The 14,126-nt window shown below is 44.4% G+C and overlaps 1 protein-coding gene across 1 annotated transcript in view; it reads right to left on the bottom strand.

The window, feature by feature from the left end:
• The window catches only part of slc35g1 (solute carrier family 35 member G1), a 40,428-nt gene extending 28,596 nt beyond the window's left edge, over window positions 1-11,832 (bottom strand). The window contains exon 1 of the mRNA XM_048551479.2: window positions 11,491-11,832. Within this exon, the coding sequence (XP_048407436.1) occupies window positions 11,491-11,719 (229 nt within the window). The 5' untranslated portion in view covers window positions 11,720-11,832. The remainder of the gene's footprint in view (window positions 1-11,490) is intronic.
• Between the last annotated feature and the right edge of the window lie 2,294 nt (window positions 11,833-14,126).

The following is a 14,126-nucleotide window of genomic DNA, read 5'->3' as shown; positions in this document are numbered from 1 at the left end:
ACTGCTGCAATTGGATTTTCATTCACTTATTTCCTGCAGACATAATCATTAGTAACAATGAAATTCTCCCCAATCTCCCAAACTCCATCACTCTACCAAAAGCCACCTCTGCACCTTCAAACAATCTACTGAGCCAGAATATATCAAAAAAACAAATTTGCTCAAAAACTCTGCTTTCGCTCAGTCTTCCAGCTCAAAAACACTGCTCTAGGGTAATCTTTTATATTATAATTTTAATCAAGTGACAGATCTCAGTAAAACATTTTAAAAATGACCACATACTACTCACTATTATTGAATTAAAAATCCTAAATTTTTTTTTGCTATCTTAAAATCAAACACTTAGCTGATCAGGCTCTGAAATCAGTGATCGTTCCCAGCAACTGTGTGTCATTCCCATACTGAGGTCTCCCAGGGTCAGCTGTGAACGTTCATTGCTTAATCCTTTTGATGGATTCTTATTGATCTCTAGATCTCTCCATGTGGTCCCTCTCCCGAAACTTTGTTTCATGCTCTCACTTACTGTATCACTGCTTATGGTCGTTCTTAAAAGTGCTACAAACAAGTGCAAAACTTATAAAAAGTAAATTACTGCTCCAAGGGAGTGAGAAAAATCAGCTCCAACACTAAAAAAAAACCTCAAATAAAAAAAGGGAAATGCAGCACTTAGAGCAAGGATCCTCTCCTGCCCACCATTTTGGTTTTTTTACCCCCGAGTTGCAGCAGTTCAAAAAGGAAGCTCACCGCCACCTTCTCAAGGACAACTAGGAACAGCTAATATAAGCCAGTGACACCCATATCCCACAAGTGAATTAAAGGATAATACAGATTTGAAAACAAGAAAGTGAGAATTTTTAGATGGAGACATTGTTGAATGAGGAGCAGCAACAGCTTTAGTGAATACAGGAATGATGGACGAATAGCATTTTGTACAAGTTAGGTTATAGCAGTAAAATGAACAAAGTCCAGCTAGCTTGTTTCTTTTCAATTAATTCTGAGCACATGCATCATGTAGGAAGCGAGTGAATGCTGACAGATAGCAGCTGCTTGAAATGTGTGCCACATAAGCAAAAAAAAGGTTACAAGAGTCACTGAAATCACTTCACCACTTTGGTGATTAATAAGTCTCCGGGCACTCTCCCAGTATGTTTTACATTAAAGCAAAGACTCAGACTGATCTAAGACTTCTGGCAACCACAGGACATCCCAAAGCTCTGTAGATAAAAGTGGTTTGCTGCCATGTTGCCACCATTGTCAAACAGGAAATGCAGCAGCTAATTAGTGCATAGAAGGATCCCACAAACAGCAATGCAATAATGAACAGATCAAGGAACACTGGACCAGTGTCTGACATTAGGCTTACTTCCAGATCATAGCCTTCTCCCTTGGTTCTAAACCCCACAGCAAAGTGAAATGTTTTTCTTTATTAACTCTGCCTTTTTTTTGTACAATTGTCATACAGCAATACAAAACAGGCCTATCAAACTATATATCCCATTTACCTGCACTTGATCCATAGCATACTATTTCCTAGCATTTTAAGTGCTCATCTAGATGCTTCTTAAATTATTTGATGTACAGGTAACTCTCCTGTAATGCAACTGTTGTGTTCTTTTATGACGTCACACTATAGAAAATCACATTATAGGGAAATCACTATGCCAGTACAGCAGAAAGTTCACATTATCCAAGCAGCATTCACGATTCAATCATGTTACAGTTAATTCACATTACCAAAATATGTGTTATAATGGAACTACTTCTTCCTGACTCTCCCACCCCGTCAGGCAGCATATTCCATATTTCTACCACCTTTTCGCTGACAATGTCTTTTTTACCCCCTCAGATCTCCTCTAAACCACTTACTCTTCACCTTATACTTACACCTTCTAGTCTTAGGCACATTTGCCATGGGGAAAAGATTCTCACAATCTATTCCGGCCTATGCCTCCCAGTGGTTAGCACTGCTGCCTCACAGCACCAGGGACCGGATTTGATTCCACCCTCGGGCGACTGTGTGGCGTTTGCACATTCTCCCTGTGTATTCCTGGGTTATGCCCCCCAACCCCACCAGAGTCCAAAGATGTGAAAATTAGGTGGATTGGCCATGCTAAATTGCCTCAGTGTTCCATAATGTGTAAGTTACGTGGATAAGCCATTGGAAATGCAGGGTAGCTGGAATGGGGTGGGTGTGGCTGGGATGCTCTTCAGAGGGTCAGTGTGGACTCGATGGGCCAAATGGCCTGCTTCTGCACACTGTAGGGATTTCTTAATTCTATAGATTCTATCAGGCTTATAAACATTCCTCTAAACATTTTGTAAGTTTCTATGAGCTCGACTCTCATTCATCTAAACGCCAAAGAATCTGTTTCAGCGGTGATGCCATTTGAGGAGTTAATATTGATCAGGGCACTGGGAATAAATGCCCCGCTTTTCAACTAACCAAAAAAAATCAAGGGTTATTCTGTGCATCCTTGAAGAAGTGTACTTTTGACAATACAGCGCATGCTCGCACTGTAGCGCAACACCAGCCCTTACTATGCATTTAAATCTTTAGAGGGGGAATTGAACTGACAAATTTGAGTCAGACACAAGCACTAAACCACAAGAATCGTAACAATCGCAGCAGAAATTGGCTTTCAGTCCCTTGTATAATCTGACTCTCAGAAAGCAGGAAGTGATGAGTTATGTCACAACATGACTCATGCAAAAGTAAACCGAATGGCTGGCATTGTAACACACACCTCTCACAGCCACAGAATAGCTATCACTGGTACCAGACAAAGTTGAAACGAAAACTCACATGAACAGTCATGACTATCAACACAGATGGATGTGCTCTGTGTTGATGTGTCCACTCCGGTTCAATCTGATTTCCTACCATTCAGAAACATACTCCAGCTTTTGTGAAAATAAAATCTCAAATTCTCTCTTACTGCACAAACCTCACTGACATTAACTGAGGGCTTATCAAACTTTTATGAGCTTTCATTTGAGTTTGGCTTTTCAAAGTATCACTCAAATATTCGAATAAAAAAAAGTTTTATATTTATTGCTGACTGAAGTACAAACTTAATTGGGATCAACAGTCTTGTGGCACTTTGATCTGAATGTTTGAGTGTCACCTTCAGAAAGTAAAGTTGGCAATTTTAAAAGTTGATACACCTGCACATAATCCTAACCTTTTGGCAGTCACAGCTTTATTTACGGCCTATGCCTGAGTGAGACAGAAACAGTTAGTGTTGCAAAGCAAAAAAAAAAGTTCATCAGGAGTGACATCTCCCCAAAGCATGGATTCTCTCTCCACAGGTAATGTCTAATCAGCACAGTAGTTCCTGGAGTTTTGCTCTTAGTTTATAATGCCAGCATCTGCAACATTTTGCTTTTTTATTCAAAGCCTATTCACACTCATTATTCACATCCTATTTTCTTTTCCAGTAGCTTCAATTTATAAGCCTCATCTCACCTAATTCACTGGGAATGCAACAGAATTTATTTGAAGAACCAAGTCCTGTTAAAAACATACTAAAAGTGAATCACAATCTCTGAAAGGAACTAAACATGCCTCAGGCTCTGTAACAACGTATGGGGACCCATTTCTCCAGTACTTAACATTTCCCTGGAGTCATGCATAACCAGATGCGAGAGCACAACACATGGTTGATCCAATGTGTGACAAAAATAAAAATCACTTGTGACCTATTCCTGAACCTTTGCATAGCATTTGTAGCCTCACCAATCTACCCTCGAACACTGTCCCAATGAGCACCTGCATTTCCAATCTCAATAGACATTTCTCTACAGTGAGCAACAATCTTTATCTGCTAATTCAATGTCAAAAAGCTATTTTCTGAAATGTCAGCTTTCCTGCTCCTCTGATGCTGCCTGGCCTACTGTGTTCATTCAGCTCTGCACCTGTTATCTCAGATTCCAGCATCGGCAGTTCCTACTATCTCAAAATCTATTCAAGCTGGGTTTTCAGTCTGATTCTCATTATATTTGATCCAACTGGGTGTAGAACTTATCAAGCTGTGGCACAAGGTCCCTGTTAAAGCCCCACCTCAAAGATGTGATGGCCACAGAACAGTCATAATACCTTCAAGCTGGCTGATAAACTACATTTCAACAATTTTCTTTCTGTTCCCACTTAGATTATATTCCCTACAGTGTGGAAACAGGCCCTTCAGCCCAACAAGTCCGCACTGCCCATTGATGCATCACACCCAAATTCATCCCCCTATAACCCACACACCCCGAACACTATGGGCAATTTAGCATGGCCGATCCACCTAACCAGCACGTCTTTGGACTGTGGGAGGAAACTGGAGCACCCGGAGAAAACCCACACAGACATGGGGATAATGTGCAAACTCCACACAGACAGGTGCCCGAGGCTGGAACTGAACTCTGGTCCCTGGCGCTGATCTCCTGTTCATCTCACTCTCTCCCCCTCTCATGATGCCATCCCCCTAATACTGTTAGTAGAAAAACCTTTTCAAACTAGTGCTCCTGAGGCAATCAATACCCAGAGAGTCCCTGAAAGTCAGGCTTCTGTTCATTTAAGATAATAAAAATGTGAGGCTGGATGAACACAGCAGGCCAAGCAGCATCTCAGGAGCACAAAAGCTGACATTTCGGGCCTAGACCCTTCATCAGAGACGGGGATGGGGGGAGGGAACTGGAATAAATAGGGAGAGAGGGGGAGGCGGACCGAAGATGGAGAGTAAAGAAGATAGGTGGAGAGAGTGTAGGTGGGGAGGTAGGGAGGGGATAGGTCAGTCCAGGGAAGATGGACAGGTCAAGGAGGTGGGATGAGGTTAGTAGGTAGCTGGGGGTGCGGCTTGGGGTGGGAGGAAGGGATGGGTGAGAGGAAGAACCGGTTAGGGAGGCAGAGACAGGTTGGACTGGTTTTGGGATGCAGTGGGTGGGGGGGAAGAGCTGGGCTGGTTGTGTGGGGCAGTGGGGGGAGGGGATGAACTGGGCTGGTTTAGGGATGCAGTAGGGGAAGGGGAGATTGTGAAACTGGTGAAGTCCACATTGATACCATTTGGCTGCAGGGTTCCCAGGCGGAATATGAGTTGCTGTTCCTGCAACCTTCGGGTGGCATCATTGTGGCAGTGCAGGAGGCCCATGATGGACATGTCATCAAGAGAATGGGAGGGGGAGTGGAAATGGTTTGCGACTGGGAGGTGCAGTTGTTTGTTGCGAACTGAGCGGAGGTGTTCTGCAAAGCGGTCCCCAAGCCTCCGCTTGGTTTCCCCAATGTAGAGGAAGCCGCACCGGGTACAGTGGATGCAGTATACCACATTGGCAGATGTGCAGGTGAACCTCTGCTTAATGTGGAATGTCATCTTGGGGCCTGGGATGGGGGTGAGGGAGGAGGTGTGGGGACAAGTGTAGCATTTCCTGCGGTTGCAGGGGAAGGTGCCGGGTGTGGTGGGGTTGGAGGGCAGTGTGGAGCCCACCTCTGCCTCCCTAACCGGTTCTTCCTCTCACCCATCCCTTCCTCCCACCCCAAGCCGCACCCCCAGCTACCTACTAACCTCATCCCACCTCCTTGACCTGTTCGTCTTCCCTGGACTGACCTATCCCCTCCCTACCTCCCCACCTACACTCTCTCCACCTATCTTCTTTACTCTCCATCTTCGGTCCGCCTCCCCCTCTCTCCCTATTTATTCCAGTTCCCTCCCCCCATCCCCGTCTCTGAAGAAGGGTCTAGGCCCGAAATGTCAGCTTTTGTGCTCCTGAGGTGCTGCTTGGCCTGCTGTGTTCATCCAGCCTCACATTTTATTATCTTGGAATCTCCAGCATCTGCAGTTCCCATTATCTCCTCACATTTTATTATCTTGGATTCTCCAGCATCTGCAGTTCCCATTATCTCTTCTGTTCATTTGATTTTTTTTCTAGAGACAGGGAATCATTGACAAAGGGATTGTCCTGAGAAATGAGAAGTGACACCATATTACACCACTGAGTTATTGCACAACATATACTCTGCCAACAGGGAAGAAAGTGTTAGTGAATGTTGAACAAAAGCACATGCAATACGTACATGACTACAGAGCTTTAATTAAAGGCTCAGCAACATAAGTCTTTGAAACTTGCTTCACAGTTAGACAGGGTGGTTAAGAGCCAGTTTAGCAAGGTTGCCTTCATTGGTTGGGCAGGAATCAGGATGTCATGTTGAGGTTGTAAAAGATGCTGGGGAGGCCTCGTCTGCTGGGGAGGCCGAGTACTGCTACCTTTCCATTCCAAACCAGCCCTTTGCTAACCATTATCTTATTACAAATGGCATTGCAGTAATTACCAAGTTTCATCTTCTCTCCCCACCTCCTCCACATCATCACACATTTCAGTTCTGGTTGCCCTGTTGTAGGAAGGATATTATTAAATCAGAGAGGGGTCAGAAAAGATCTACCATAATGTTGCCAGGAATGCAGAGTTTGAGATCTCTGGGAAAAAAAGAGAATGGAAAGACACCAACATTTTTTGCTGCAGCGTACAAGGTTGAGAGGTGACCTTGTGGAGGTTTATAAAATCCTGAGGGGCATAGATCAGGTGAATGACAAGGGTCTTTTTCATAGGGGTGGGGCACAAGAGTTCAAAACAGGGGCGGGGGGTTCTTATTTTCAGGGAGAGAGGAGAAGGACGTGAGCGGCATTTTTTAAAAATTTTAAACAGAGCGATTTATGTGTGGAATGAACTGTGAGAGAAAGTGGTGGATGCAGGTCCCGTTACAACATTTAAAAGACAATTGGATAAGTACATGAACAGAAAGGGTTTGGAAGGAATCAGTGATAATGGGAACTGCAGATGCTGGAGAATCCAAGATAATAAACTGTGAGGCTGGATGAACACAGCAGGCCCAGCAGCATCTCAGGAGCACAAAAGCTGACGTTTTGGGCCTAGACCCTTCAGAGAGGGGGATGGGGTGAGGGTTCTGGAATAAATACCTCATCCCACCTCCTTGACCTGTCCGTCTTCCCTGGACTGACCTATCCCCTCCCTACCTCCCCACCTATACTCTCCTCTCCACCTATCTTCTTTTCTCTCCATCTTCGGTCCGCCTCCCCCTCTCTCCCTATTTATTCCAGAACCCTCACCCCATCCCCCTCTCTGATGAAGGGTCTAGGCCCGAAACGTCAGCTTTTGTGCTCCTGAGATGCTGCTGGGCCTGCTGTGTTCATCCAGCCTCACATTTTATTATCTAGGGTTTGGAAGGAATCTGGGCCAAGGGCAGGCAGGTGGGGCTAGCTTAGTTTGGGAACATGATCAGTGTGGACCAGTTGGACTGAAGGGCGTGTTTCCATGCTGTATGACTATGACTAGGTCTATGGCGGAGGATGGGGAGCAAGGGCAGGAGTGGGTGCCTTCATAAAAAAAGAGCTTTTTCTGATCCTGACTCTTGCCTTTTGTGTTGCCTTAGCATTTAAAGGGGTTACTGATTCTGTAACATTGGCACTAGATAAATGGATACTGTAACATTAAAAGGACTCCGTGTACCAAAGTGCAACAATTGTCAAGCTATTCTAATTGAAGAAATCTGGAACAAGCTGGAGGTGTTTGGCTGGGGAGGGGAAGTGGGGTGTGGATTCCTCCATTTACCACTGACATTTTTCATTTATTTGAAATCCTTATTTTTGTATTGCAAAATTTCCTTTATGCCTGGTTTCGGTGCCGCCCCAGACTCATTGATTCAGTGACACCGCCCCACCCCGCTCCTTGTCAAAACCATTTGTTCCAGGTTATTTTCATTTCTGTTCACGGCTTTCCTTGCTTCTTTCTAGCAGGTATGGGATGCTTCAAAATCACTCCCTCATCTCTCCACCACTCCACCTTCTTACTCTTCTGTGGTTCAAAATCCCTCTGGATTAAACTCACTGTGTCTCTGAAGAATGCCAGGAGTAATCCACCAAGATGCTGACACTCAGCTCCTTTCAATCTGGAGTCCCATGTGGCCCATCCCTTCCACTGTCTTTTGTAGGTGGCTATTGGCTTTTCCCACCCCAACAATGATACAATAATTCCTCTTCTGCTACCGTTCCATGCTGAACCAGCCCTTTGTTAACCATTATTTTATTATAAACGACACTGCAGTGATTATCCAGTTTCATCCTCTGTCCCCACCTCCTCCACATCATCATACATTTCAGTTTGTTCCACCTCAAACTTTGCCAGCAAAGTCATTTTGTCTACCATCTGCAACTCAATCCCAGTTTAACCCTCTCACCTTTACTTCAGAGAAACAACAGCTTAGCCTCAAAACATTCATAGACCTACTCAGGCCTCTGGCCTCCTCCTGACTTTCCTCACAGAGCCTCAACATCTCCCATAGCCTCACTATTCCCAAAATCTTAATACCAGACAAAATCTTTTCCATCTAACGTCATGCACACATCCACTTGTATTGTTCAATCATATTCATCCCCAGGATGAATGTCTTTCTCCAAAAATATTGACAACCATGTGTTTTTGCAAACTCCCACAAGTCAGGAAAGTTCTGCAGCCAACAATTTTCAGAACCATTCGCTTACCCCCAGCTTTGATGCTCTTGTCTCCAAAAGAACTTTTATTCTTTCAAATCCTGGTCATTCCAACCTGCATGATCCTGTTTGCTCCCTCAAGTGCAAGGATTAGAGTTCAGTGTATCCAGCAGAAAACTGGTTCAACCATCCATCATATCTGGTCTGAATGCACACAGCAACAATCTTCAAGGCTGGCCCTTGCCTGCTGAGATCACTCACCACCCCAGGATTATCTTGGAGATACAAGAGAACCCCTGGCTACTTATCATCGCAACCAGTCTGCTTTGATAATCCTTCTCCCTGCCCACTACTCTCACCTCCAGCATTATCTATGTGCAGATCATAGCATACGAGACAGAGAATTTCTACTCTGGTCCCTCTGCTGCTTCCAACTCACTGTCACCACCACCAGCCCATCCCTCTCAACATGTTCCTTCCATCCATTACTAAGACTTCCTACATCTAGCTCATTGCCTGATTTCATTCCTAATTTCACTGAAACACTCATCCAAATTTTCACCAGCCCCAGATTTGACTGTTCCAAATTATTTCTCACCCTGTCTACACTCTCTGTACAAAGTCCAGCTCACCACAACTCTAATGCCTGTAACCTATTCAGCAGCATGTCCTGGTCGCCAGTCAGGAGGGGGGAATTAACGGCCTAGTGATATGACTGGACTAGCAACCCAGAGATTCCCAGCAGACTGCAGAATTGGTAGAGCCATCTCAAAGACTAGTCAAGACCGACATAATCATAATCATACTCATGGAATCAAACATTACGCACAATGTCTTGGACACCATGACTAACCCTCGTTTCATCCTGTCCCGACAACAGAACAGACTCAGAGTTGAGGCACAGTGTGTGGTGTTGGGAGGGAAATGCTTTAGGAGTCCTCAAAATTTGACTCGAAACCCCATGAATTCTCAAACGTAGACAAGGAACCTCCGCACCCCCCCCGAACTGGGCAGCAGATACAAGAGAACACCACTACCTTCAAGATTTCCACCAAGTCACTCACCAGAATACTGGGTGAAAAATCTTAGAACTCACTCCATTCATGCACTGTGGAAGAATCTACACCAAACCGATTGCAGCAATTCAACAGGCAGCTCACCACTGCCTAGTCAAGGGCAACCAAGGATGGGCAATAAATGCTGGCCAGCCAGCGTTTGCCAGTGAACAAGTAAGCGCAATTGGCATTTATACACAGTACTGTCTTCACTACCTTACTAACATTAACCCATGACTCCAGTGCCTCTGCATTTTTTCTACAGAATCACAGAATCTCTACAGTGTGGAAACAGGCCCTTCGGCCCAACAAGTCCACATAGACCCTCAAAGCATCCCACTCAGAACCATTCCCCTGTAACCAACCTAATCTGCACATGGGCAATTTAGCATGGACTATTTACCTAACCTGCACATCTCTGGACTGCGGGAGGAAACCCACACAGACAGTCGCTCGAGGATGGAATCAAATCCAGGTCCCTGGCGCTGTGAGGCAGCAGTGCTAACCACTCAGCCAACGTGCCTCTCCTTTTGCCTTCAACAAATCCCGCTCTGTCAACTGCTTCAGTCCAACATCGTCAAAGCCCCTAACTAACCAGCTCCTTGGCCTTCTGGTGCATCTCCCCCCTTTCCTTTTTGCCCGATTAGTGGCAGTTATGCTATCTGCCACCTCGGTTTCATGCTTTGGAATTCTAACCAGAATATCAGCCATGACTTGACATTCATGTCTCTGGGTTCCAGGTCTGAGCTTCTCTCAGGTGAATGGAGAAATCTCCCATGCCACTATTTCACAGAACATAGGCCAGTTATCCCAGGTCAATATTCATCCCTTCATTAAACTCACAATAACAGATCATCTGGTCAGAACCACATTGCTGTGCACAGCAACCTCTACCAATAGCTGTCTTTCCTACATCACTACAACGATCACACTTAAATTGTTTGTATTATGCCTTGGGTGCCCTGGGTTCCAAAAAGCTGTATGTATATATTTTAGTCCTTAAGCCTCTCCTACTCCTTTTTAAATCCATCTTGACAGTCAGGTTGCTGGCCATCCCTAAGGTACAGTGGTATTGGCTCTACTTCTGAGCTAGGAGGCTTGGGTTCAAGTCCCACCTGCTCTAGAGTTGTGTCATTACATCTTTAAAAAAGTGTGAATTAGAAAAAGATACAAAAAGGTGAAGTTACTGCTAAGTTCAGTTTTCAGACTCTCTTGTGCTGCAATGGTAGCACTCCTACCTCTGGACCAGGGCGCTTGGTTCAAGCACCAACTGTTGCAGAGGTACATAATAACATCACTGAACAGATTGATGATATCTTAAACGTTTTTAAAAAGTACCCTTTAGCTTGATGCACATTTGCTAAGGATATAAAGTCATAATACATAAACACAAGTTGTTATTGAGGTATACTAGCAAAATGAGTTTCATTTTGTAACAAAATTAGCATTCCTCATTTGATAACCAACAGACTTTCAAACAAACGTGTGGGCAGGTGTCCCCAGGAAGATTTTTTAGAATTTGGAGGGGGAGGGGTGTTTCTCTTTTTCTCAGCATCCTGATAAAGTGCAAAGACAAGCAGGTTGTAGACTGTGGGCAACCGTGTCTTCCCAGTGGACAGTCTCTCGCCCCCCCCCCCAAAAAAAGGGAGTGAAAGCAGGACAGCGGGGCAAAATGTGATTTGTAACTGTCTTCCATGCAGCAATGGACGAGGATATTTTGATGTTGATCTGGACACCGAACCTTCCGGGGCAGTAACCCAATCCCCAGAACGAATGTACATCTGGCCACTGCCAAAACTTACATGACTGGGCAAAAATTTAGGGCTAACCTTGAGAGCGAAAAAAAAGTGTTTATCGCTTAAAAGATAAGACAAGACAAGACTAAAACCTATACAGCATATGGGGGGGGGCAGGGAAAGTGGATTGAAACGTTAGTTTGAAAGTAATAATACCTGGAGTGCCTCCCTCATCAGCTGAATCTCTGACTGTCCCAGAGTGACAGCAAGAAGTAAGAGGGGAGTGCTTTCTGATGGCAGCTCGGCGCCCTGTGCCTGAGGTCCCGTTGCACTCGACATTAGCAGCTTCTCGCCCAGGCTTTTCCACTTCAAGTACATGCGGCTCAGACTCGGCAACGACAGCAGCAACATCCTCCTCCTCGTCTGATTTATAATAAACACTCATTTTAAACAGCACACACCTTCATTGCCAGTCTCTCACTCTCCCTCCTCCACTTCCTAAACTAACCTGAAACAGACCACTCTCTGATAGAGAGTTCCTGTCGACTCACCGCCAAAGTCATGTTCAAGGGGCGGTACTTTTCTTAACTACAGGGTTGGAGGAAGCCAGGCCCCATAAATGGAAATACACAACGCGCCGGAAACCCAAATTAACAAATAGTTTTTATTAAAAGAAAGAACAGACTTTCCGATCCATTCAAGTCACAGCCTGCTCGTATAATTGTTACAGTGCCGGCTGCACCAGGATGTGGGCTATCTCAGTCATATGTTTTATATTATAACTTTATTCACTATTTAGTAGGTCAATTACAGTAATCATACACCACCATAATGTACACCCATATTGTATGACATCTTCACTAATCTAGATAAAGGGCGACTTTTTTTTAAAACCACAAGTTTCAGTGTGTCACCTTTTAGACCCATTTGTTCTTTGGAGGATGTAGTCAGTTGGGTTTTTTTGGAACACCACACTTAAAGTCGAGTGGAAAATATTTTCAGTAGGTGGGGACTTTTTTTCTCTTCCTTCACAAGAAGAGAAGAATAATTGGTTTTCAATTGACTTTTGAGTATGACACAGACATCTGCGGTCAGATGTTTCCTTTAGGGGTAGGAGATCAGAACTGTTTCTACGTCCAAATGTATTTCCAAAGAAATAGTTCAGTTCTATGTTCTATGACTTCCAACAGGAGGAACATCCCTCCCCCTATAAATGACATATGACAGGATCAGATCAAACAGGCCCTCAAAGCCACACAGCCTCCAAATTCATAAAATGGTTCCTGTAGTTATGCAAACACTGGGGTGGGGCAGACCTCACTCCAATATGTTTTTTGACATCAGTGGAATTAAAAGCTGCAAGGAGCCCTGATCCTGTCATAGACATCCTAACCAGGACCTCGCTAGTGGAAGAAACTGGAAGCCAATAGGGTTCCTTTAATTGGCTTTGAAAAGGCTTCTAGTGAGCTTAATCACTTAGCTAGCACCTGTTAAGTTAAATACACTGTAAGGTTTAGTATTCAGATTATTTTTAAAGCCCAGGTTACAGAGGAAAATGGCAAAAAAGGTATTCCGACTGGCTGCTTATTAGGAGGTTGGTTGTGAAAGAATTATCTAAGGGACTCTTGTGGTGCATGGGTAATGTCCCTACCCCTGGACTGAGAGATGTACATTCAAGTCCCAGCTACTCCAGAATAAAAATGGAAAGAACTGCAGTTGCTGGAAATCAGACACCAAAACAGATACTGCGGTAAAATCTCAGCAGGTCTGGCCCAATCTGTGAAGAGAAATCAGAGTTAACACTTCAGGTCCAATGGCCCTTTCTCAGAATTGATGGTGGCCGGGAAAAGTTTTTTTATGCAGATTGGTGGGCCGGGGGGGTGAGTGTGCGCTAAGGAGTTAAACAATAGGTGGTGATAGAGCCCAAAGAGAGAGAGGAACAATTAGACAACAAAGAAGTGGATAACAGGGTAGCCCAGGAGAATAACTAGCTACTATTGGGGCTTTTATTTAATATTTAACTCAGTGCCGCATCTCTTCCAGGTATATCCACCTTGAAGAAATTCTCCTCCTCTCCTTGATGGGATTTCTCTCCCAGTCTTTTTTTCTTGACCAATGTCATTAATCTCATTGTCACTCAAGTTGTCCTGCCATTTCGCTGCCTATTAGATAAGCAATATTAATACTTAACAAAAAGACTCACCAGCACCTAATCACGTCACTTCTCCTGTTGTCACTAAAATACGGGGAAATGAAAAATCTTTTCCTTAATCTTTATTGTCAGAAAGTTTAGAATTCAATTTCACAGCTCCTTAAGCTAACTCCCTTACTTAGAAGGGAGTGAAACATGCTTCAGCAATACGACAATACTCATAGCATCAGAGAGTCATAAGGAATTAAACAATAGGTGGTATTTTCTAGAACCAGTTTCCACAACCACGCCACATTCCTCAATGACTGCCTCCAGTTGAGACTCATCCCACACAAAAACTTTAATAATCACTAACCACAACCAAACTACAGGCTGAAACTGGGAAGAGAGTGTGACAGGATCAGTGTGAAGCAGACTGGGAGGTATGTGAACCAGATCAGGATCACTGAGGAGAAGGCCCAGATGACAATGAATCAGACTGGCATCACTGTAAGGCAGTGAACCCACTCAGGATCACAATGAAGCAGGTTGAGATCAACAAGTAACAGACTGAGATCACAGTGAAGTAGTCCAGAATCACTGTAAAGCAGGTGCGGATCACTGTAGAGTAGATCAGCAAGAATGTGCAGCACATCAGGATCACTGAAAGAGATCAGGATTGCAATGAATCAGGTTGGGGGGGGTCACTGTGCAGCAAGTC

Source organism: Stegostoma tigrinum, chromosome 20, assembly GCF_030684315.1.
Source record: "Stegostoma tigrinum isolate sSteTig4 chromosome 20, sSteTig4.hap1, whole genome shotgun sequence".
NCBI lineage: Eukaryota > Metazoa > Chordata > Chondrichthyes > Orectolobiformes > Stegostomatidae > Stegostoma > Stegostoma tigrinum.
This window is presented reverse-complemented; position numbering and strand designations above follow the sequence as displayed.